We start from the raw sequence: 21,350 nt of genomic DNA, 5'->3' as shown, positions 1-21,350 counted from the left end.
TGCTGTCAATCTTAGTAATATTTTAAAATGAAGAACTTATGTTGTCTGTCAAGACCACCTTAGATCCCCTACTGTTGTGTTTTGTCTAGCAAGTGGTTGTTTGTGCCCATGAAAGATCTCATAGACTTGATATTCCAGCTGAGGCTTAAGATTTGGTGGTTTTTTTTATAAACCTTTTTCCTGTACAAGCTATGTTGCACTGCAGGAAAAAAACAGTGAATGTCAGAGACCTCCAAGGAGTGGGCAGAACTTAACTGCCATTTGCAGGACACAGAGGACGTTATAGCCTTTTATGTGTGACCAGGTTGTGTTCTCCAGAGCAGCTGTGTGCTTGCTGACAATCTCCTGTGCTGGAGGAACCCACCATGCAGTAACAAAATGAAGAAGGGAGAAAGTTCTTCCCCTGATGGAGAGGTTGCAGGGCATCAGTTCCTTCTTCTTAGACCTAACTCTTCAGATCAGAGGGGGTCCCACTGTGATGTTATGTGATTGCTATATGAAATATTGTATTTTTCTTAAATGTGGTTTATGGTTTTTTTCAGTCTGACCTCACAATGGAAAAAATATCTGCACTAGAAAACAGTAAGAACTCTGACTTGGAGAAGAAGGAGGGGAGGATAGATGACTTATTAAGAGTAAGTATTTAAAGTGGGACAACTCTTCTAAAAGCTGCTATTTAAAGACACCTAGAACACATGTGCCAGCTAGGCTGCAGAGCAGGATTCTGTATGCCAGTTGTAGAACCAACACTCACAAGGTGAAACAAATCCAGCCATCCCTTGTAAGATAATTGTCTGGCTTGTGGATACTTTTTGGGCCTGTTTGAATCCCTGAGCAGTGCAGCAGTGACTGTGGCTATACAGTGCAGAGTCCTCAGAGCTGAGGTGCCAGTGTCCTTAGCAGCATTATTGGCCTTTCTTTGATCTGTGGCACACTTTTGGTATATTTTGCCAGCTAACCTAACATGTTTCTCGTCAGAATTATTCTCCTCTTCTGAATACAGAGGGACTGACTCTGCTTTTTGTTTCATGTGTTCAGCAGCCTCTCAGTAGGCTGGGAGGGTGTATTGCAAAATGCTCCTTCATGAGAGTCAGCAATGTGACCAAAAGATGTTCTCGTCATCTCTATACAAACCTAAAGAATAAAGCTTCTCTTAACCCATTAGTATTCTTCAGTGGAAGATAAATATCTTTAAATCAAGGATCTTGTCTTAATGGAGGAGCTTTAAGTGATATAGCTTTCATCAGCTGGAGAGGCATCTCTTGTCAAGTGTTGAAAAGGACTGGAAAACACATGAAAGGGAGAAAGGGGAAGGTGCTCTGTGTTTGAGTCTGTCTGGTCTCAGCACCCAAAAGAGCCAAGACAATCTTCTAAAGAGATATGCAGATGCACATGTGAGTTTTTGGAAAAGAAACCAGGAAGAAAGAAATACAGATAATTTTTTTAAGAAAACATTTGCTGTTTAATCAGAAGCCAAACCATTGGTTGCAAGGGGGATGGATAAATTTAACTTGATTTATCAATGCAAATAATTGCACATAGAATCCTGCTGTATGGTGTGGTGCTGTTAAAAACAGCAGCTGTTGCTGGGAGCAGTCTCTGCAGCAAGGCTGATGGATAGTAAGTCGAGCAGGAATTTAATTGAAAGTGCAAAGGGAGTTCCCATCCTTTTCCTCTGCTGGTATTGTGGCTAAAGAGGGAGGATAGTCTGGGGATGACTAAGCTATTTTGAGACCTGGTAGCTGTGGCATGGTCTTAAATGTGTTGGGGTTTTTTTTAAATAATAAATTAAATTCCTCAAGTTTGTGTTTAGTCTCTTTGTACCTTAGTTCCTTGTATGTAAAGTAGGATGAAAGCACTTCCCTGTTCTAGAGGGGCGTTAAGATTTGAGTGGGTTAAAAACTGAAAGCTCGGCTTGGATGTTTTGCTAAGAGGAAGCTGCTCTTTATCCTGCTGGTTTGCTTTCTTTAATCTGATGCCTAGAGCTAGCTGGAAAAACTTCTTCCTAGGTGATGCTTAGTTTGGCTCTGGGTGCTTTAAAGTCAAAGGCTTTTCTTCTCTGTTCACTTTTAGGCCAACTGTGATTTGAGGCGGCAGATAGATGAGCAGCAGAAGATGCTGGAGAAGTACAAGGAGCGGTTGAATAGATGTGTAACAATGAGCAAGAAGCTTCTTATAGAAAAGGTGAGCAGGGGACTTTCCACATCTCTACAGTCACACTTCACATCCTTGAAAAATGCTGCCTTTTGAGCAACGAGAACCTGCTTCTGTTGATTCAGTGATAAAAGACAACTGGAATTCTCTCTTGGATTATTTCTCTGCAAATAGGAACATGATCCTAAAACTGAAATGGTTCAGAATGGTTTGATTTGGTTACTTTTCACAGTCTCAAAGAGTGGTCTCCCTTGCTTAAGGGCAGTGGTCTGAGCTCTAAATGCAGCAAGCATTGCTTGGTTTGGAAACTCATACACCTGAAAATCAAAGTTGTCCAGCTCTGGCAATACAAGAGCAGCATCCTGTTGTGCAGTGAAACCACACCAGATACGGTCTGTGACATGGGCAAGTGATTTAGACCTTGCCTTCTTTCACAGAGCAAAGCTGGAGATCGTTGCTTTGTACAACACTCAAAACAACACATTAAAAACACTGGGGAAAGTGCCAGTTCACCAGCATCCAGCCTGCTTCAGTGTTGAAAGATTTCCTGATGGTTAAACAATGGGGGGCTTTGCTTACTCTTTCACCTGTTGGCTAATGACATCTATTGTTTGTGGGCACTGGATGGACAAAATTACCAGGGTGGTGGCCAGTACATGGAGTTTGTTTGAGTGATTTTGTCACAGAGCTGTTTGTTCTTGGCTGACTGGGACTCCCCTTTCTGGGAGGGTTTGTAGCTCTGGGCTGGATGCTGGGTACACCTGGCTTTGCTGTAGAGCTCCAGGGAGGAGCTTTAATCCTAACTGGTTACAGCTTTGCTGCTCTCATCCCAAGGCTTGGAAATTTCCTCTCACTTAGCAGAAACACTCTGTGACAGACACCACCACCAGTTTTTATGTATGTTGGTGATCTAACTGAGATTGTGTCACTGCAGGGAGTAGTGCAAGTCTAGGACTGAACTGGCTGATCACTGTATCTTAGCCTTAACAGTGATTCAAGGTGCATTTTCTTGCTTCTCCTATTTGAGTGAATAAGGGGCCGATCGGAGCCACCTCTGGAGTCTAGCTAAGCTGCTGATACAAGGGGGTAGTTTTAATCCTACTGCTAGGCTGGTTTCCACTGGTGATAGAAGGGGTGGGCTGCCCAAGCAGTAATGGGGAAGGAAAGGGAGGCTGAAATGTCAGAAGGGAAGCAAACAGGTGCCTGTCAGCCCAGTGTGAAGCACCAGCCATAATCTGATCAATGACTTTTCCAGCTGGCTTTCAGATATGTGGTACTGAAACAATGGGAAGTGCTAACAGCTGGTAGTGACTTACAGCACAGCTCCTAGCTGCTGATCTATTGCTTATATTTTTACATGTTTTATTTTGTTTTCAGTCTAAGCAGGAGAAGATGGCATGCAGAGATAAGAGCATGCAGGATCGATTGAGGCTAGGTCACTTCACCACGGTGCGGCACGGGGCGTCTTTCACCGAGCAGTGGACAGATGGCTATGCCTTCCAGAACCTCATCAAGTGAGGACAAGCACACTTGTCTTTAACTCCTGAGGCAGAGACAGAAAAACAGTTGTGTGATGTCTTGCATGTCAGAGTGGGAGGATGGCGTGATGGAGGCATGAAAGGATGCGACAGGAGCTCAGCTCTTGACAAGGGGGAACACTTTCACCTTGAAGTGAGAAATGGGTTTCCCTTAAACCTCCAGAGACTTGAACTGGAATCAAATTGAGTTGGCCTCTGGGTTGTAAAGCAGCAGGCTGCCCGTGGGGTGTTCTCACTGCACCTACCTGGCTGTGCAGTGCTTGGGGTGGAGGGGTGGACTAAATTCTCACTTCTATCGTAAGTCAATCAATTTGGTTTGCATACTTGCATATATTAGCCAAGGAAGGCTAATTAGATTTTTTTTTCTTTAAGTAGAAGAGCTTAAAAGAGAAAATCCATACTGTTTAGCTTTTTTTGCCTCCTGGTAACAGTGATCAAAGGGGCTGCAGAAACCTGGAAATGAAGATCAGAGACCCTTTTATGCAGGATGTTAATGGAAATATCCAGTAAATTCCCACCTGGCCTAGACCTTTAAGTAGGACTTGGTAAATTAATTGCATTAGAGAGAGCTGTGTGTGATCCTTTAAATTCATATTGCTTCTCTGTAGTTTGATAGGGTTGTGCAGCTCTGGCTAGGCACAGATTAAGGACTTTATGATGCTTCCTTAGTTTGTGCTGTAAGACATGGAAGAAATACTTCTGGAGTATTTACCTGCAGTCTCAGACTCTTTTAAGAAGCAAATTAAGTATGTAAATGCTCAAATCATTTAGGCTTGAAAATTCAAGAGTGCTTTTATCACCATGAAATGTTTTAAGCTACATTTTTAACTCAGAGGTGAGACTGGTCTCTTAGTGAATTTGGGAATGGTGTTGGCTGTATTCCTGAGAACTAAGGATAGTTTAGGAACTGTACCCCTTAAGTGTAAGGATACTTGCTCAGACAGTGCCAGACTTCAGGAATAGTTTTAACAGGAAGGTCTGAGATCTAGAACAGAGTCTTCTAGGAAAAGCATGTGGAAAGTTGGTGACTTACCACACGTGGATCCCTGGGTTTTCTGTGAGGTTAGCAGCTCCTTGGGTTTGGACATCCTCTGCATGAATAAAACCTTTCACTTACTGAAAGGTTTCTAGGGGCCAGGAAAAGAATCCTCTTTTATGTAAAAATACCTTTAAAAATGTGACTCACGACGTTTGACACATCCCCCTTTTTTTGTACAAAAATATTTTGTTACCCATTTTACAAGCACAACTGATCTGAGTTTCATTAGCCTTGTCTGTGAAGAACAGATGCTGGAGACAACCAAGTACATTCCATTAGTTGTCTGCTTCACGGGCTTTCTACTCTCCTCTTTCCAGGCAACAAGAAAGGATAAATTCCCAGCGGGAAGAAATAGAAAGACAAAGAAAAATGTTGGCCAAAAGGAAGCCACCTGCAATGGGACAGACCCCTCCCGCCAGCAACGAGCAGAAGCAGCGCAAGAACAAGACCAATGGAGCAGAAAATGAAACGTAGGTCTGGGGCTGCCTGGGTGCCTGGGGAAGCTGTGTGCTTCCATCAGAGCACAGAGTGTCTCCTGGGGAATGGAATCCTGCCCTTGCCTCCAGGCCTCACTCCCTGCACAAATGAATATTGTGGAATGAGCCTGGCATTCGGCAACATCTGGCTGCAGTTCTAAATAGTTTTCATTGGAGTAAAACAAGGATTATTGCAGAGTCCAGACTCTGTATGAGCTCAAGTTTTTGTTTTTTTTTTTAATTGCAGTAACTTTTTCAGTATTCCTGTTGCATCAGTTTTGAAAGGCTGTGTCTGTCTTTGGTGTTGCAACTTCAGAATAGCATTCAGAATCCCTTTATGATATGTGGTGCATTTTAAGGAAAAGAATTGTACACGTTTAGAAGCTTTTATTTCCATGTACTTTCTGGTGAGGCTTTTCAAACCATTAGCTTGGTATACTGAAGGAGAAAGATGCTCTCTCTAAAGACAGTGGATTAAGCATTGACCTGTATCTCCAAAACATTCCTTCACAGATACCTGAGTCAGGGAAGTGGAAAGGTAGTTGAAGTGCTGCTATTCTTACAGAAGACTGGGGTTTTTTTTCCTGCCTTTTTTGAAGTTATTCATGCTCTTAAGAGTCCTGATATTCTTAGAGAGTGAAGCTGTGTCTCATAAGAAATTTAGAACATTGTTTTGAAAGTTTTTATGAGTTAAAAATAGGTGTAGTCAGAGGCTTTCACTTACCTTCTACCAGTTTCCTTTACAGTCTTCATTCTGTTGCTGTTGGCTAATACCATAACTCTCAGTGACACTTTTCTTTTTGCACTATTAAATCTCCTGGGCGTGACTTGACCTCCTGGAGCCCTTTGACTTCTTGGTCTTGATCTTTAAAAGTGCATTTGGAGCAAAAGCTTCTACTGCCTTTCTCAGTCAGACCAGAGATGGCACATGACTGGGTGAATCATGTTATTCAGGGTGCTCTCAGCAACCAGGGCGGTGCCTCCACATCAGGTGTGTTGTATTGGACTCACTTTGTGCTTTCTGCAAACAAGTAGCTTGAGTAGAGACACTTCCACCTTGTTCTGCCCAAGTGAGCTTAAAAAGGACTCAGTAAAATTTCAAAGCCATCTTTTTGCATTGCAGTGTTTGAGTCTGGAGAAGTGAACAATGCCTGTGCATGGATATGTTGATGTGTTGCTGTTCATTGTGGTGACCTTTCACCATTGGGTGTCCTTGGGGCTCTCCCCATTTTTATAGGGCTGTGTCCCCTCAGCAGACTGGTGCAGGTGTAGTGTGGTATGTTCTTCAGGCAGGGCAGCACAGGTCTTGATGTGTCTGGAAATCATGATAACGTCACAGAATCCCAGCATGGTGGGGTTGGAAGGGACCTCTGGAGATCATGCTGTCCAACACCACCGCTAAAGCAGGATCACCCACAGCAGGGTGCCCAGGGTCACATCCAGGATGGGTTTGGGATCTCTCCAGAAAAGGAGACTCCACAGCCTCTGTGGGCAGCTGCTCCAGGGGTCTGGCACCATGACAGGAAAGAATTTTTCTTCTGTTGAGGGGGAACCTCCTGGGTTCCAGTTTGTGTCTGCTGCCCGTTGTCAAGTACCACTGAGAAGAGTCTGACCCCAGCTTCTTGAACCCCACCCTTCAGATACTGATAATCATTGGTTAGATCCTGAATATCTGTACCCAGTGAGCTTCTGCCTGTGGAGTGAGCCTGCCCCAATGTAATCCAGCTTCTCCTGGTTTTTCTACTAAGGCTTCTTGTGCTACTGGGTTTTTTCCCTCTGTGTGTCTTGCTGGTTTGTCATTATTCACTGTTATTTTTCAGGGTTTTATCTTTTTGGTTTAGAGGAGTTTTTTTGTGGTGTTCTTGATAAAAACTGCTTGCCCCAGTGTATGGAAGTGGTTTATGTGGAGTGCTTTAGCTTATGAAAACACTGTTTTTGCAAGACAGCTGAAGCAACTGTACTGACTGACTACTTAAACTTTAGTTATCCTCTTGGACCAAAGTGTGTCAGGTACCAATTTTTCTGATTTTCAGAGGCAGGTTTTTTCCCTGTGGAGTTCTCACAGAGGTTGTCTTTCAGGCTAGTCGAATACAAATGTTTCTGAAAGCTGAATGAGAAGCAGACAGCCAAATTCCTTCATTTGAGTCTTGGTTCCTCTTTGGTTCATGGTTGTTGCTGTACTCAAAAAGGAGAGGAAGGCCCCATGACGCAAATCTAAACGTGCACTCTCCTGGAACTAGTTTCTAGCCTGTGAATGAGAAAAAGATTTTCATTCAGGAAGATGAATCTGCTGGGGCTTTTTGAGGTTTGTTAGGGCAGCTGGGGCAACCTCAGAGTCTTCAGCAGCACTAGTAGTGTATTTCAGGCATGTTTCTGTGAAACAGGGCAGTGTTTGTCTTAGAGCCCCCTTGATTTTTGTAATGTTTGCCCAAAATAGCAGCCAGTGAGAGCAGCAACGTTAGCCTGGTGGAACTCATTACATCTCTTGCTTAATGAGTAGACTCTTGGTCTTTAGCCCTGTATTTCATTTGTGCACAAGGATATGTGGAAAGCTTGTGCTGGTTTATTCAATTGTCTTCATTCGTTAAACAGCAACACCGAGGAAAGATGTAAAATTTGGGGATGGTCTTTTAGATTAGCTGAATCTGATTAAAATTCAGGCTGTTGGGAGGAGGCAGAGGGGGAATGAATTAACACTCTCTTGTATGAAATGGGACCACATGTAAACGTTTATGGTACTGGCTGTGTTTTGTATGTCTCTTTAATTTGTAATAAGCAGTTCCTTATGGTCGAGATTCTTTCAAAGGGAACTCAGATGATACATTTAGTGCAAAACTCACAAGCCAACAACTGCTTTACCACTTATTTTAACTGTGGACCCACTGCAGTATCAACAGTGGAGAGAAGTTTGGGCATTCTGAGATGAGCACTGAGTCAGGTGAATGTTACCTCCTCTCGATTCACTGTGCAGCAAGCCAAGGTCCCACAGCCCACACAGATGTGGGACTTAGTCCTCTCCTGAAAGTAGTTGTGTTATTCATGCTTTGGAGACCTCATACAGTAACCTAAGGACTATGCAGAGCATAACTGCTGCAACAGGAATCCTCCTGAGATGCACTTTGAACTTAATTGAGGTTCAAAAAAGGTATTTTTATGTTGTCATGTGCATATCTTGTTTACAAAGTAAACAGATATGAGCTTCATAGCCTTATGTTCACGTGTGATGCTTCTACCAAACTCCTGGTTGGTAGCAGTGAGAAAACTTAATTTAGTGATGCATTTTTCTCACTTGAAAGATCTCAGCTTATCATTGTTTCATAAGTGATGGGACCTGTTGTAATTTTAGTGTAAGGCTGTGCTTTGTCTCTGTCATACGTGGCCACACTTCAGCTAGAAAAGACACCAAAAACATTATGAAACTTTTTTTTTAATAGCCACCTAGGATGGAAACTTTGCCCATTTACTATCAAAAAAAGGGGGTTACTCCCCTTATCCCATTGCTTTCCTAACTGCAAATGAGGTCAAAGATGTGGTGAGGTGAAGTAAATTTCCTAGGGTTTTCCTGGAAATCACTTTGCAGAGCCTGAAATGGGAAGAAGTTCTGAATCCCAGGTCAGTGCTGTGCTTGCAGTGGCTCTGTGGCCAGGTGTACCTCTTGTCCCAGCATGAATAGCTGGGTACTACTATCCAGCCTTTATTACAAAGACAATTTTGAAAATGAATCAGTAAAGCAAACTTTAACTGGAAAAATAAGATGTGGAATACTTGTGCTTCAGTGTTCTCTATTTAGATTATGGCTTAGTTTTCTTTCTTAGAAGACAGTCACTAGCCTAAATAGGTGTTATTAGGGACTTGGATTTGAAATTTAAGCTTTTGATCTCCTTTAGATGGATTACTAAAAAAGAAAAAGGTAATTAAATTGCACAGTTTACCTGAAAAAATTTACTGCTGGCTGTTGACCTGCTCTGTGTAGTTGTCACTTCCACTGGTGATGTCTGTTCTGCAGACTCTCCACTAATCCTTGAAACTTAATGTGTTGGATTTGTCTCTTTTATGCAGGTTAACGTTAGCAGAATACCATGAACAGGAAGAAATCTTCAAACTCCGACTAGGTCACCTTAAAAAGGTAAGAGCTAACTGCAGAAAAGGCCTTTAGGTAGGTTTTTGATTCAGTGTTTTATGAACAGTAACATTTCTCTGTAGAGGTCACTGCTGTTTGTTTGATAACTGAAAGGGTTTTGTTGCTTGAAAGAGATGGCCAGGAGTTCATAAGAATTTTCTTTCAAGGCACTGGTGTTCAGGAAAGATGTTCTTTGCTTCAGTAAATAGATTTGTGTCCTCACAGCTATGGCTTCATGCAGAGAGTTGCACTGTTTTGATGCATCTTCTTCTGTGACTGTGACCAGCCTAGTGCTGGGCTCTGGATGTGCCTAGCAGAGGGGGATGGACCAAGGGAAGAAAATTATAGCACAACAAAACCTGCAAGCATCACTGACTTTGCAATATTGGGTAATCAGCATTATCAGTGACAGTCCAATACAGTCTCTTGGGCTTTTGGAAACTGGTACTGCAGGTATTTGTAATGCATGTTTGCAAATGCATTGGCTTCCGCAGGAACTGTACCTGCAAGTGAGCTTATATTCAGATAAGCTGTGGGTTACCTTTAAAGGGATTGCATTCATCTAGAAATAAATTTCCTGGGACACTTCATCAGATGAAGTACTAAAAAAAAACCAAAAAAGATGTTTTCTGCCATTTCCTGGTTAGCTGTGATCTCTGCTAAGACCAAAGGGTTTTCTTCTACGTATGAAACAGAGCGGGTGTAAAAGCACATTGCTGGAGTCCCCCTTTTTTTCTCAAGTGGTGCCTGAGCTCCATGCTTAGCTTTGCCCCATAACCTTGGCACACAAGTTGAATGCAAGGCCTCGTTAATGCTGCTCTACTCCTCGTTATTTTCAGTGCTGAGGGAAAGTTAATGCACCTATGGAATCTGCTGGCTCTCTGCCCGTGGTGTTTTCCTGACCTGGCAGCAAAGACAAGCAACAGGGGCAGGGGTGTGCTGGAGGCATGCTTGGGCTGCAGCTTCCACATTGCTAGGGCAGATTAATTGCAGGTCCATCTATGCTGGCATGTAGTGTACCACCCTGGAAGAGAGGAATCCATTTGGACATGGACCTTCATGGAAAATGAAGTCATGTTCTGGGATCGTGGCATTGTCTGAAGCTGTGCTTATCCTTCTCCACTTTTGGAAACTGGCTCGTTCTTTATGCCTAAAAATAGAACAAGTTGAGAAGGGAAGGAACAGAGTCACAAGACAAATGGGCAACTATGTCCCTTGAGTCATTTATACAAATAATACTGCTCAAGGCTCACGTTTGAGTTGAGGTTTGCAACCCTGACCACAGTGATGTGAGCTCATGTGTTGTGTTTGAGGACACTAGAACTTCCACGTGGTGCTAAGTTACACTCTCTCCTGTTCCACTGCCTGCCACTCATGGGACTCAGTGTTGTCCTTCCACATTCTCCATCCTCTTCTAGTGCTGCCTCATCCCCATGTGGCATCCCTGGTCCTGACTTCTGAGGACTGTCCTCTTTCTCCTGTCCCAGCAGAGGCTGAGTTCCTCCAGAAACAGCTGCACAGCACTTAAAGGAAGGAGCAGGAGCAGAGCAACACTTGTTAATTACAAAAAAAAAATGTAAAAAGACAAGGAGGCATAAAGAGAGATCTGCTCCTGGTTGTGTGTGGGTGTAAACAAACTGCCCGGGCAGTTTTCATTCCTGTCGCCTTCCACCTGATTCTTACTTGCCTAGGACCATCCCTCTAATCTCCCAAACAAGTTATTTATCTAACTTCTTCATGAGTGGAATTAGGTTTGTGTTTCCCAGAAGAGGTGGAAATGCCTGCCTGCATTATCTCACACAGTGTTGATCTTCCTTTCTGTTTTTCCTGGTGCAGGAAGAAGCAGAGATCCAGGCAGAGCTGGAACGGCTAGAGAGGGTTAGAAATCTACATATCAGGGAATTGAAAAGGATACACAATGAAGATAATTCACAGTAAGCACATGGGATTCAGGGACAAGAACCTACAACAATGTTTTATTTGTTCCCTTCATAATGGGAAACACTTGATCTTTTTTAAATTGCTGTTACAACTTAATATGTCACCTGATTAGGGGGTGGCACAGTGATATAACTTGAAGTTCATGTGAGACAAAGACTTCCAAGTGCATTAAAGTAACACTATATAGTCTTTCATCAATGCAAAGTGATCAAATAGCATCAAATCTGCCAATCATTAACACAGTTTTAATAATTCTTCTGTCTTAATATCTAAGCTGTGTAGTAGCTGTAATTTCTGGCGCAGTATTTCTTTCAATGTCCTTAAACTGTGTCTTTCTTCCCAGATTTAAAGACCATCCAACGCTAAATGATAGATATTTGTTGCTACATCTTCTGGGTAGAGGTGGCTTCAGTGAAGTATATAAGGTAAATTTGAAGTGGCAGTCGGTGTAATCTGACTCTGCAGTGAAATATTGCAGTAAGCAGAATTTTTACACTTGTTTTCTCAGTGTGTGGTTGTGGAGGGAAGAAGGGAGGACAAAGCACATGTTGCATCTGGCTTGCATTAAACAGCAGGCTTGAGATTTTTAGGTTCTGCCCTTGTCCTCAGAGGTCAGATTTCCTGCAAATGTATGTTTCAAGAAAACATTGCACCAAGTTTTGTCAGGAAAGAGAATCAAACCTCTTGTTTCTTTAAGTGCTGCACACATACCATAAGTAGCAGAGTTTCACTGAGTATGGCATAGCAAGTCTGAATGTCACTGTAAATAAGAAAAAATAGCTCAAATAATAAGCAAAGCCTTCATTCCCTGGGGGTAGGAGATTCAATCCTTGTGTCTTCAACTTACCCTCTGAAGTAGCAGACTGTGTGTGTAGTGTTGGGACTTCTTGGAACTGAAGGTTGTTGATGTGCCAGCACTCCTGCACGGCTGAGACCTGTGCTACTTTGGTGCTTGCTGTTTGACTCGTATGCTTAAAGTCTTTCCAGTTCTAAATATCCCCCATCTGTACCCAGGTAGTTCTTAATTCAAGTTGAATTTGGCTATAATGAATGTAACTATGCCAACACAAATATTGGATAAACAATTGGTTTATTATTTTGATGCAGTACAACAATAAATACCTAAACCAGGGGGGCTGGGCTGCTCAGGTAGTGGAAAAAAAGGGTGAGATATGTATGTAAGTACTCTGAAAGTTGCTCTTTGGAGGCTCTGACTACATAGAAAGCCTTGGCTCCACAAATGAAGGCATGAGGGTATGAATGCTTTATACCTGACTGCATTAAGAGTTGTAGCTCTGTTATTAAAACAGATAAATGCTCAGCCCTTCTCCTCCAGAGTTTTGGCTGATCTGTAAGTATTAGGAGTTAAGTATACAACTTTTGAGATGGACAGAAAGATGAGAAACTTTTTTTTGTCTGTTTACAAGAAGGTTTTCCCCATCCTATAAATTATTAGCTGCTGCTGTTCTCAAAGATTTCTGCATTTCTCCAAGAGCACAACTGGCAGTGGGCTGTACTTTAAAAACTGCCTAAATAGCAAGAAGCTGGAGGGAAAAATACAGCCTAAGATTTACACGTCTCTGCCACTGATTTCTCCAGCTTCTAAGTGAGCTGAAACTTTGTGCCCAAGATGATAATCAAGATGGAGAGCTGAGCTACCAGTGTGAAACCATGTATTGAAAATCCTCTGTATGTTTTGGGTTGGTTTTTATAACTGAGTGTAGAAAAGGAGTTGGGTGGCTTGGGGGAATAGTGGCAGGGTCTTTCTCAGAGTGATTAGCTGTCTATATTTTGGTAATTTGGCCTTTCTGATCCCATTGTAGCTCTGGTGGTAAAATGCCCCATTTATCCTGACATTAGCTAGAGCCCATGGGGAAGGTCAGATCAAAGCACAGAATATTCAATTGTTTTCAGAGTTGCTTGGTTTCATTAGAGAAACTAATTACATCAAAATGTGGGTTTGCTCTTCACGGAGTATGTTGTAATGCTTGTTTCCTGGGTGGGGATATTGGTCTGTTAGAGCTTGTCTGCATTTGCAGCCTTAACTTGGAAGCTGTGATTCCTACTGATTTTCAGCTCTTCTCTCTGCAGGCATTTGATTTAACGGAACAGAGATACGTAGCTGTGAAAATACACCAGTTAAATAAAAACTGGAGAGATGAGAAGAAAGAAAACTATCACAAGTAAGTAAGGCTGAAAAGCAGACAGCCATGTTTCCAGAGTCCTCCTGGCTTTGGTTATCCTGTGCCTGTGAACAGGCTGCCTGGTTTTTTTTTCCTGTAATTTGCCACATTTCAAAAGCCAGTTTCTGTCCCAGTAGCTACTTGCAAAAGTTAAGATCAGATAAGAAATGGTTTAAACGTGCACGTGGAGATACACAGAGCTTTGTACAAGCACTGTGGCACAAGGTTTTAAAGCACCAGTGATGCTCTGTGAATCATAGAATTATTCTGGTTGGAAGAGACCTTTAAGATCATCAAGTCCATCCATTCCCCAGCACTGCCAGGTCCCCACTGACCCATGTCCCTCAGCACCACATCTCCACAGCTTGGAAACCCCTCCAGGGATGAGGATTCCACCACTGCCCTGGGCAGCCTGGCACTGCCCTGGGCAGCCTGGCACTGCCCTGGACAACCCTTCAGGGAAAGGAATTATCCCTAATGTCCAACCCAAACTTCCCCTGGGGCAACTTGAGGCTGTTTCCTCTCATCCTGTCACTTGTTCTCTGGCAGAAGAGCCCGGCCCCCCCCCTGTCTCCAGGCTCCTGTCAGGAGCTGTGCAGAGCCAGAAGGTCTCCCCTGAGCCTCCTTTGCTCCAGGCTCAGCACCCCCAGCTCCCTCAGCTGCTCCTCCCCACACTTGGGCTCTAGACCCTTCCCCAGCAGCTCCGTTGCCCTTCTCTGGCCACGCTCCAGCCCCTCGATGTCTTTGGAACGAGAGCCCAAAACTGAACCCAGGATTCAAGGTGTGGCCTCACTAGTGTGGAGTACAGGAGGACAATCCCTGCCCTGGTCCTGCTGGCCACACCAGTGCTGATCCAGGCCAGGATGCTGGTGGCCTTCCTGGCCACCTGGGCATACTGCTGGTTCATATTCAGAAGGAAGTGTTAAAATGGCTTCTACTCCCTGAAACATCTAATCTCTGCTCTTGCTGGAAAGAGTTGTTGATGCCCATCTTCCAAGCACACACCTGCATTGTGCTTCCCAAAAGCCTTCCCCTTCCCTTCCTTGTTTCCGAGAATACTTAGCCCTTTCCCAGATGATTAGGACTATAGGTATGTCATGGCCTAGAAGGGAGGTACAGGAAGCATTTAGGTGTTGATAACACTTGCTCCTTATTGCCATGGAGTAGATAAGTGCTGCAGAATGGCAGCCAAGCCTTCTCAACAGAGCTGCAAAGGCACACCTGTCATCTTAATTCCCCAACGAGTCACTGGGATGAATGAAACTGAATTTGGAGCCTGGAAGTTGGGCTGTTGAGCATCATGGAATTTTTCTAGAACTTGCTGTTTTCTCTATTCCACTATCTTGATCCTTTAACAATTTCTTAGGAGGTTATTCTGTTTTGGCAAGCATCACCACTAATCAAGCTGAGTTATTTTGTGGTATTGGCAGCAGCTGAGATGCACTCAGATTCTGTGGTTCTCAAGAGCCACAGCTCTTCATCTGCTTGCCTTTCCTTAAGCTGTCTGCATAACGTGCATGGGTTTGATTGAAGCTGGACTGCTGTGTGGTGTGTCTGCAGAAATTAGAATTGATTCCCTTGTATGACTAATGCTCAGACTTTCCTACTTTCAGACACGCGTGTAGAGAGTACAGAATTCACAAAGAACTGGATCACCCTCGGATAGTGAAGCTCTATGACTACTTCTCACTGGATACTGACTCGTGAGTCATCTTGCTGTCTCTTTGACTTGGTTACAGTACAAAGTGTTGGGTCCCTTAAAACTTTCCAGGAGAGTCCAAAGAACGTCCCCACCAGTGTGACAGACTGTACAGGCTGAGGCAGTTTCAGCGTACGTGGGTTTTCTAGAGCTGCTAGCTCACAAACCAGCATGCTGTATTATGTCAAATGGGCTTTGCTAGTAAATCACAGAATCCAAACATGGTAGGGGTTGGAAGGGACCTTCTGGAGATCACCTTGTCCAGCCCCTGCTCCAGCAGCTCACCCACAGCAGGGTGCCCAGGGTCACATCCAAGCAGGTTGTGAAAATCCCCAGAGAAGGAGACTCCACAGCCTCCCTGGGCAGCCTGCTCCAGGCTCTGGCACCCCCAAAGAGAAGAAGTTTTTCTGTAAATCCTGCTCATTGTTGGTCTGGGCAAGGTCCCCAGCTGATAGAGCTTTCCACTTCTGCATCTTGCACTTATTAATGGGGGGTCTCTGACCCTTGCACTACTGAGCACTGAGGACGGTGCTCCTGGTAGCTTATTTTCAGAAAGGGATTATTATATATTGATTATTATATATAATAGGTGCATCCTACAGACAGTAACAAAGTCTCTTGTTTTCTATCAGGTGCCTTAATTACAACAACTACTGTTTTGCTTTCAGGTTTTGTACAGTGTTAGAGTACTGTGAGGGGAATGATCTGGACTTCTACCTGAAACAGCACAAGTTAATGTCGGAGAAAGAGGCACGGTCCATTATCATGCAGATTGTGAATGCTTTAAAATACTTAAATGAAATCAAACCTCCCATCATACACTATGACCTTAAACCAGGTATGCTGTGCTGCTAGCTGGCGTGCTCAAGGGTGCTTACTAAAGCTAAAGGGTTCTGAGTATGGTGGGGAAGTTTACTTTGGTCAGACAGCAAAAAGGATACAGGGCTGTCTGGGAAAACTTAACTTGCAACCAGAAAAAAACAAAATGCATAGGACATGCTGTGAGAAGGGTATTGTCTCCCAGAATTGCAACATAAACAAGTAACATTCCAGAAAAAGTAGCCTCCCTGTTCAGAACAAGCCCTTGAACCACCAAGTGTCTGTGTTTGGTTTCTTAATGTCCTGCTTGTGTTCTGCTGTTGAGAGCTTCTGTTATTGCTTCATAAAGGTTCTCATCATTACTAGTGTGTTTCATGTTCCCATTCTTCTGGCTTAATCTTTCTGTAATCATCTGAAAATTTGGTGGCAGAAGCTAACTGGGAAGTGTTTGCTCTTTCATATCATGTGGCAGCTCACAAAGCTGAGGACATACAGTGAAACTGTTCAGGTCTGCCTTTGAATTCAGTGACATCTGCCATGCCAGAGGTCCTCTCCAAGTGCTGTTGCAGATTTCTTTCCCTTTCCCGTTGGCAGAGTCACAAGGGGAGACATGGAAGTGCTCTCTTTTGGCTACATAGCTTTTTTCCTAGTCCAGTAAAACTGAGCCATCTCTTTGGGCAGTTATCTCTGGCATGTGTCCCTGTACTGGTGGCACTTCATCAGCATTGTGTAACTGGTATGTGATGTGGTTTATTGCATCAGGGGGAGGAATCTGTACAGGAGGTGGTGCTGTTGCACTAGTTCCAGTGACCCTGTTTCTTCCCCCAGCTGCTGGCTGTTCTCCTGTTGTCTGAGCATGCTGCAGAGCTCTGCCTACAGTTGTCTAAAGCTGTGATTCATCCACTGCCATCAGCACGATTCTGCTGCTTTATTGCAGGCTTTGAGAAAAACAAAATGATATCTGACTTGTTGATCCTTGACGGGTTTCTAAGAGGTTCTTGCCTAAGCAGTAATTGTCCTTTCTGAGCTTAGAAAGCCACTGGGGAGCCCTGCCAGGAAGGAGAGAGTTTCTGGTTTCTTGAGAAGCCAGGGCAAGTCAGGACTTCTGGGCACAATGAGTCATGAACTGTGTATGTGTACTTCTCCTTAATCCTCCCTTATGACCTGCCCCTTCCAACGGGACCTTTGGGAGGGGTTGAAACAGCATGGTCATCAAGCTCATTTGGCTAATAGGGCTCAGACTCTGGAGGCTCCCAAGTAATGTCAGGCCACTGGGTCATTCAAGGATGGGCAGAGCAGCTCTAGCAACTTGTTGGGAGCTGACCTTGTGCTGCCCTGCAGAGTGCCAGAGCTCAATGCAACTTTACTCTTGTTTATTCCTGCTAGATGTGTGTCCTAAGGGGCTGTTTCTTCCCTCCATCTAGGTAACATCCTTCTAGTCAATGGTACTGCATGTGGAGAGATAAAAATCACAGATTTTGGACTTTCCAAAATCATGGATGATGACAGCTACAACTCTGTGGATGGCATGGAACTGACATCGCAGGGGGCTGGTACTTACTGGTAAGTGTTGCCCAGGGCACTCACGAGGGACAGACCAACCCAGTTTATAAACAGCTTGGGATCTGTGTCAGCTCTCTGTGTGCTGCCATTGTCTGTGACAGCGTGAGACACTGGAGGCTTGAGACCCAGGAAGCTGCTCTTGTTGTCACACAACTCCTTTTGAGGCTGGCAGCTTGTTACTTTTCAGTGGGATAGTGTTTGTACGTTTGAAAATAGTCTCTTATCCAAAGGGCCTGGTGAAAAACTGCACATGCTGCTGAGATAGGGAGCTCTGGAGCAGAGCTTGGCTGCTATTTCACAGTCCATGGTGGCACTGCCTAACAGTTTGAGCAAGGAGGAGGAGAAAACCATGTCTGTTGTGAAACCCAGGTACCACAGGGAGGTGGAACGAGCATTCCCCTGGAATGAGGAGGTGAAGATCCATAGGTAGCTCTCAGAAAAGCTGTAAATCCCACAGTGCTGTCTGGAGCCAGAGCTTGACTTTTGAGTGTCATGTAAAAGATGTTCTCAGCAATGCCTTGTCTTCAGTGCCAAGTGCTGTCACTGCATCACCCATGGCTGAGAGCAGGTCCCACAGTGAGTGCCACCAAGTGTGAGTCTTGGACATTGCCCAGGCTGAGGTTGTCACTGCAGGCAGCAGTGGCACGGGGACGTTTGCTGAGGTGTTCTGCACTGCACACTTCTGCTCTGTTCCTAAAAATGAAATTAGCTGTAGTTTGTGCAAGGCTGAGGGTCTAACTAGGACATGGCATCAGGGGTTGTATTTCTAGGAGTATGTATTTTGGCTGAAGGTTTTTATTGTGGAATTGTTGGTCGAGCCCTTTTAACAACAAATACCAGTTCTAAAGAGAAAAGAAAATGGGGTTATTTTCTGTGCTCTGGTGAGAAAAATCTGACTGTGCTGACTAGCTCAGGCCATGGGTGTCTGCAGAGTCCTTGGGATCACTGTCCCCAGAAGTGGGGTGTGTGGGTGACCTTGGCCCAAAGATGCACAGGAATCCAGTTGGGTCCTTTGAATTCCAAGCCAGTATTTGATCACAGAAGATTGTTGCTTGCTATCTAAATAAAATGATCAAAAGTATTTGGAGATGCTGCTCATAACCTGTTGTCACTTCCTTCTCATCAGGTATTTGCCACCAGAATGTTTTGTGGTTGGGAAAGAACCTCCAAAGATTTCAAATAAAGTTGATGTCTGGTCAGTGGGAGTCATCTTCTACCAGTGTCTCTATGGCAGAAAGGTAAGGAGGCATTTAACTCCTTTCCTAGTGGTGATTCCCAAACCTTCTGGGAGGCAGCCCTAGAAACTGCTTCCTTCTCCCCAGGCTTAGAAGGTGATTCCACCTCGACTCCTTGCCATCAGTTCCAAGGCAGAGTCCATGCTAATGAATGTACTGGGTTGTGTCTTGCTCTGTGTGGCATGTCCTTCAGAAGCCATGTCTTGCAGAACATCTCCTGCCACTGGGCACGCTCCCACTGAGGCCACTGTGGGCAGGACAGGTGTATTGGTCAGGACCAGACACCTGAGGTTCTTGGTCTGGCATTGTTTTGTGATGCTTTCAAAGCACTAAGTCCTCACTGAGCCTGATACTACTTGATGGCTCCTAGTGTTTTAGGGAAAAAAAAAATAAAGTGGTTCAGAGACACACTCTAGAAGTTTTTAGGATGGTTTGTGGAAGGGAAGAGTCTGGATCAGGAAGAGGTGATTTGTCCTGAGAAAAGGTGACTTGTTTTATGACAGAAGAAACAGGCTGGAGCAGGAAAAGGATTCCACCAGCTCTTATCTTCACAAGTCCCTGGTAGCCAAGTGGTGTGAGACCCTGGGCTGACAGACACACTGTGTTGCTTGGGGTTGTCAGAAAAAGGGTGGAACCAGCCAGCAGAGACTGAAGTGGGGGAATCTCCTGCCAGCTTAGAGAGGTGAAGGCCATCTTGCATGTCCTGAAGCTGACCCTGCAAGATCTTGGGAGCAGGTGGAGATCCTCCCTGCCTGAGCCAGAGACACCCCAGACACATCCCAGCTTGGTCCCTTTTGGTCCCTGGAAGCGTGGGAGCAACGTCCTGCTCATCTGTCTGGAATCTCCAGTGCCTTCCCAACATCCGTGGGCTTCCTGCCCAGAAAAATGCTGATGTCAAGTGATAATAAACAGTAGTGTTACGGGGTTTAAGGCCTGTCATCAACCTTTAACAACTGTCTTCCATTTTTTTTGGTAGCCCTTCGGTCATAACCAGTCACAACAAGATATTCTGCAGGAGAACACAATTCTGAAAGCTACCGAGGTGCAGTTCCCTCCAAAGCCAGTAGTCACACCAGAAGCAAAGGTAAATCTTGCAGCAGGGTTGACTGCACTGCGTGTGTCAGTCAGCAATGGGCCCTGGCAGCTCCGTCCTCTTGCCTTCCCTAAAGCCAGCAGGAGCTCTGTGTTTGATACTTGCCTGAGGATTGATGTTGGACCTGTTTGAGCAGGTCCAGAGGAGGGCTGTGAAGATGATCTGAGGGCTGGAGCACCTCTCCTACAGGGACAGGTTGTGAGAGAGTTGGGGTTGTTCAGCCTGGAGAACAGAAGGCTCCAGGGAGACCTGGTGGCCTTCCAGCATGAGAAGGGGACCTAGAAGAAAGCTGGGAAGGGACTTTTGACAAGGGCTTGTAGAGATAGGCCGGGGGATAATTGGCTCAAACTGGAAGAGGGGGGGTTTAGATTAGAAATCAGGAAGAAGTTCTTCACTGTGAGCACAGATGCAGCATCTCTGGAGGTGTTCCAGAGCAGGTTGAGTCACCTGGCCTAGTGGGAGGTGTCCCTGCCTGTGGCAGGGGGTTGGAACAAGATGATCTGTAAGGTCCCTTCCAACCCAAACCCTCCTGTGAGGATGGAGCACGGCGTGTGCCTCTGCCCGTGCTTCCTCCTGGGGAAGGATCAGCTTGTGGTGCAGGAGCTGGGTGGCCACTGGAGCAGGAGCTTCAGCCCCGGGGTCGCCAGGCTGGCCCCTGTGAGAGGTGGCTTCCCATTTCTGTCCCCCTGCTGACCCTCCTGTTGCCTTTGGGGTGTCTGCAGGCGTTCATCAGGCGTTGCCTGGCCTACCGCAAGGAGGACCGGATCGACGTGCAGCAGCTGGCCTGTGACCCCTACCTGCTGCCCCACATCCGCAAGTCCGTGTCCACCAGCAGCCCGGCCGGGGCTGCCATCGCCTCCACCTCCGGGTCCTCCAACAACAGCTCCTCAAACTGAGGCAGACCTCTAGGCCAAAAAACCTGCTTGAGAAACCGGCAGAAAGTCTTTTCGGAAACAGCTTTGGAACAGAGGAATCCGCAAGGGTCTCAAGAAACCTGTACCAGGTGCTTTTTTTTTCTCTTGCTTTTTTCCATCCATAGAGCATGACATCAACTCTCATCAAGAAAACCTTCGGCATCTAGGCCAAGCCACGTGGATAGGAGATGGCTTGAGGTTTAGCCAGGAAACGACCACAAAAGGGTGGCTGCTCTGAGCAAGGAGGGGAAACTCAAGAAAATACAAAAAGACATAGTTCCATGTACTGTGAACTTCTGAACATGCAGCCTTGGGGAATCCAGGACGCCGTGTGTGCTTCATATGAAGAATGTGGACTTTGGAAAAAGACTGGGCTAGTCCAGTGTTGATATTTAAACATTGTTCTTTTTCTTTTAATAAAGTTTAGGTAACATCTCCTGAAAAGCTCGAAGCACCAAGGTTCAGCTGGGGATGGTATATGACTCTTTGCCCTTTGGAGGGGAAAAAAGTTGATCCTGCCTGTTCATGGCACTAGAGTTAGTGTTTTACCCCTAATTAATTTCAGTTTTTTAAAAA

At 44.9% G+C, this 21,350-nt stretch overlaps 1 protein-coding gene across 1 annotated transcript in view; it reads left to right on the top strand.

The window, feature by feature from the left end:
• The window catches only part of TLK2 (tousled-like kinase 2), a 40,934-nt gene extending 19,903 nt beyond the window's left edge, over nucleotides 1–21,031 (top strand). The window contains 14 exon segments of the mRNA XM_008950363.1: nucleotides 543–635; nucleotides 2,074–2,184; nucleotides 3,532–3,668; nucleotides 5,049–5,201; nucleotides 9,267–9,333; nucleotides 11,164–11,261; nucleotides 11,612–11,693; nucleotides 13,360–13,451; nucleotides 15,065–15,154; nucleotides 15,819–15,988; nucleotides 17,394–17,532; nucleotides 18,659–18,770; nucleotides 19,744–19,851; nucleotides 20,583–21,031. Coding sequence (XP_008948611.1) covers nucleotides 543–635; nucleotides 2,074–2,184; nucleotides 3,532–3,668; nucleotides 5,049–5,201; nucleotides 9,267–9,333; nucleotides 11,164–11,261; nucleotides 11,612–11,693; nucleotides 13,360–13,451; nucleotides 15,065–15,154; nucleotides 15,819–15,988; nucleotides 17,394–17,532; nucleotides 18,659–18,770; nucleotides 19,744–19,851; nucleotides 20,583–20,756 — 1,626 coding nt within the window. The 3' untranslated portion in view covers nucleotides 20,757–21,031.
• Nucleotides 21,032–21,350: the final 319 nt, after the last annotated feature.

The sequence above is a fragment of the Merops nubicus genome, unplaced genomic scaffold (assembly GCF_000691845.1).
Source record: "Merops nubicus isolate BGI_N331 unplaced genomic scaffold, ASM69184v1 scaffold38570, whole genome shotgun sequence".
In the NCBI taxonomy this organism is placed as follows: Eukaryota; Metazoa; Chordata; class Aves; order Coraciiformes; family Meropidae; genus Merops; species Merops nubicus.
This window is presented reverse-complemented; position numbering and strand designations above follow the sequence as displayed.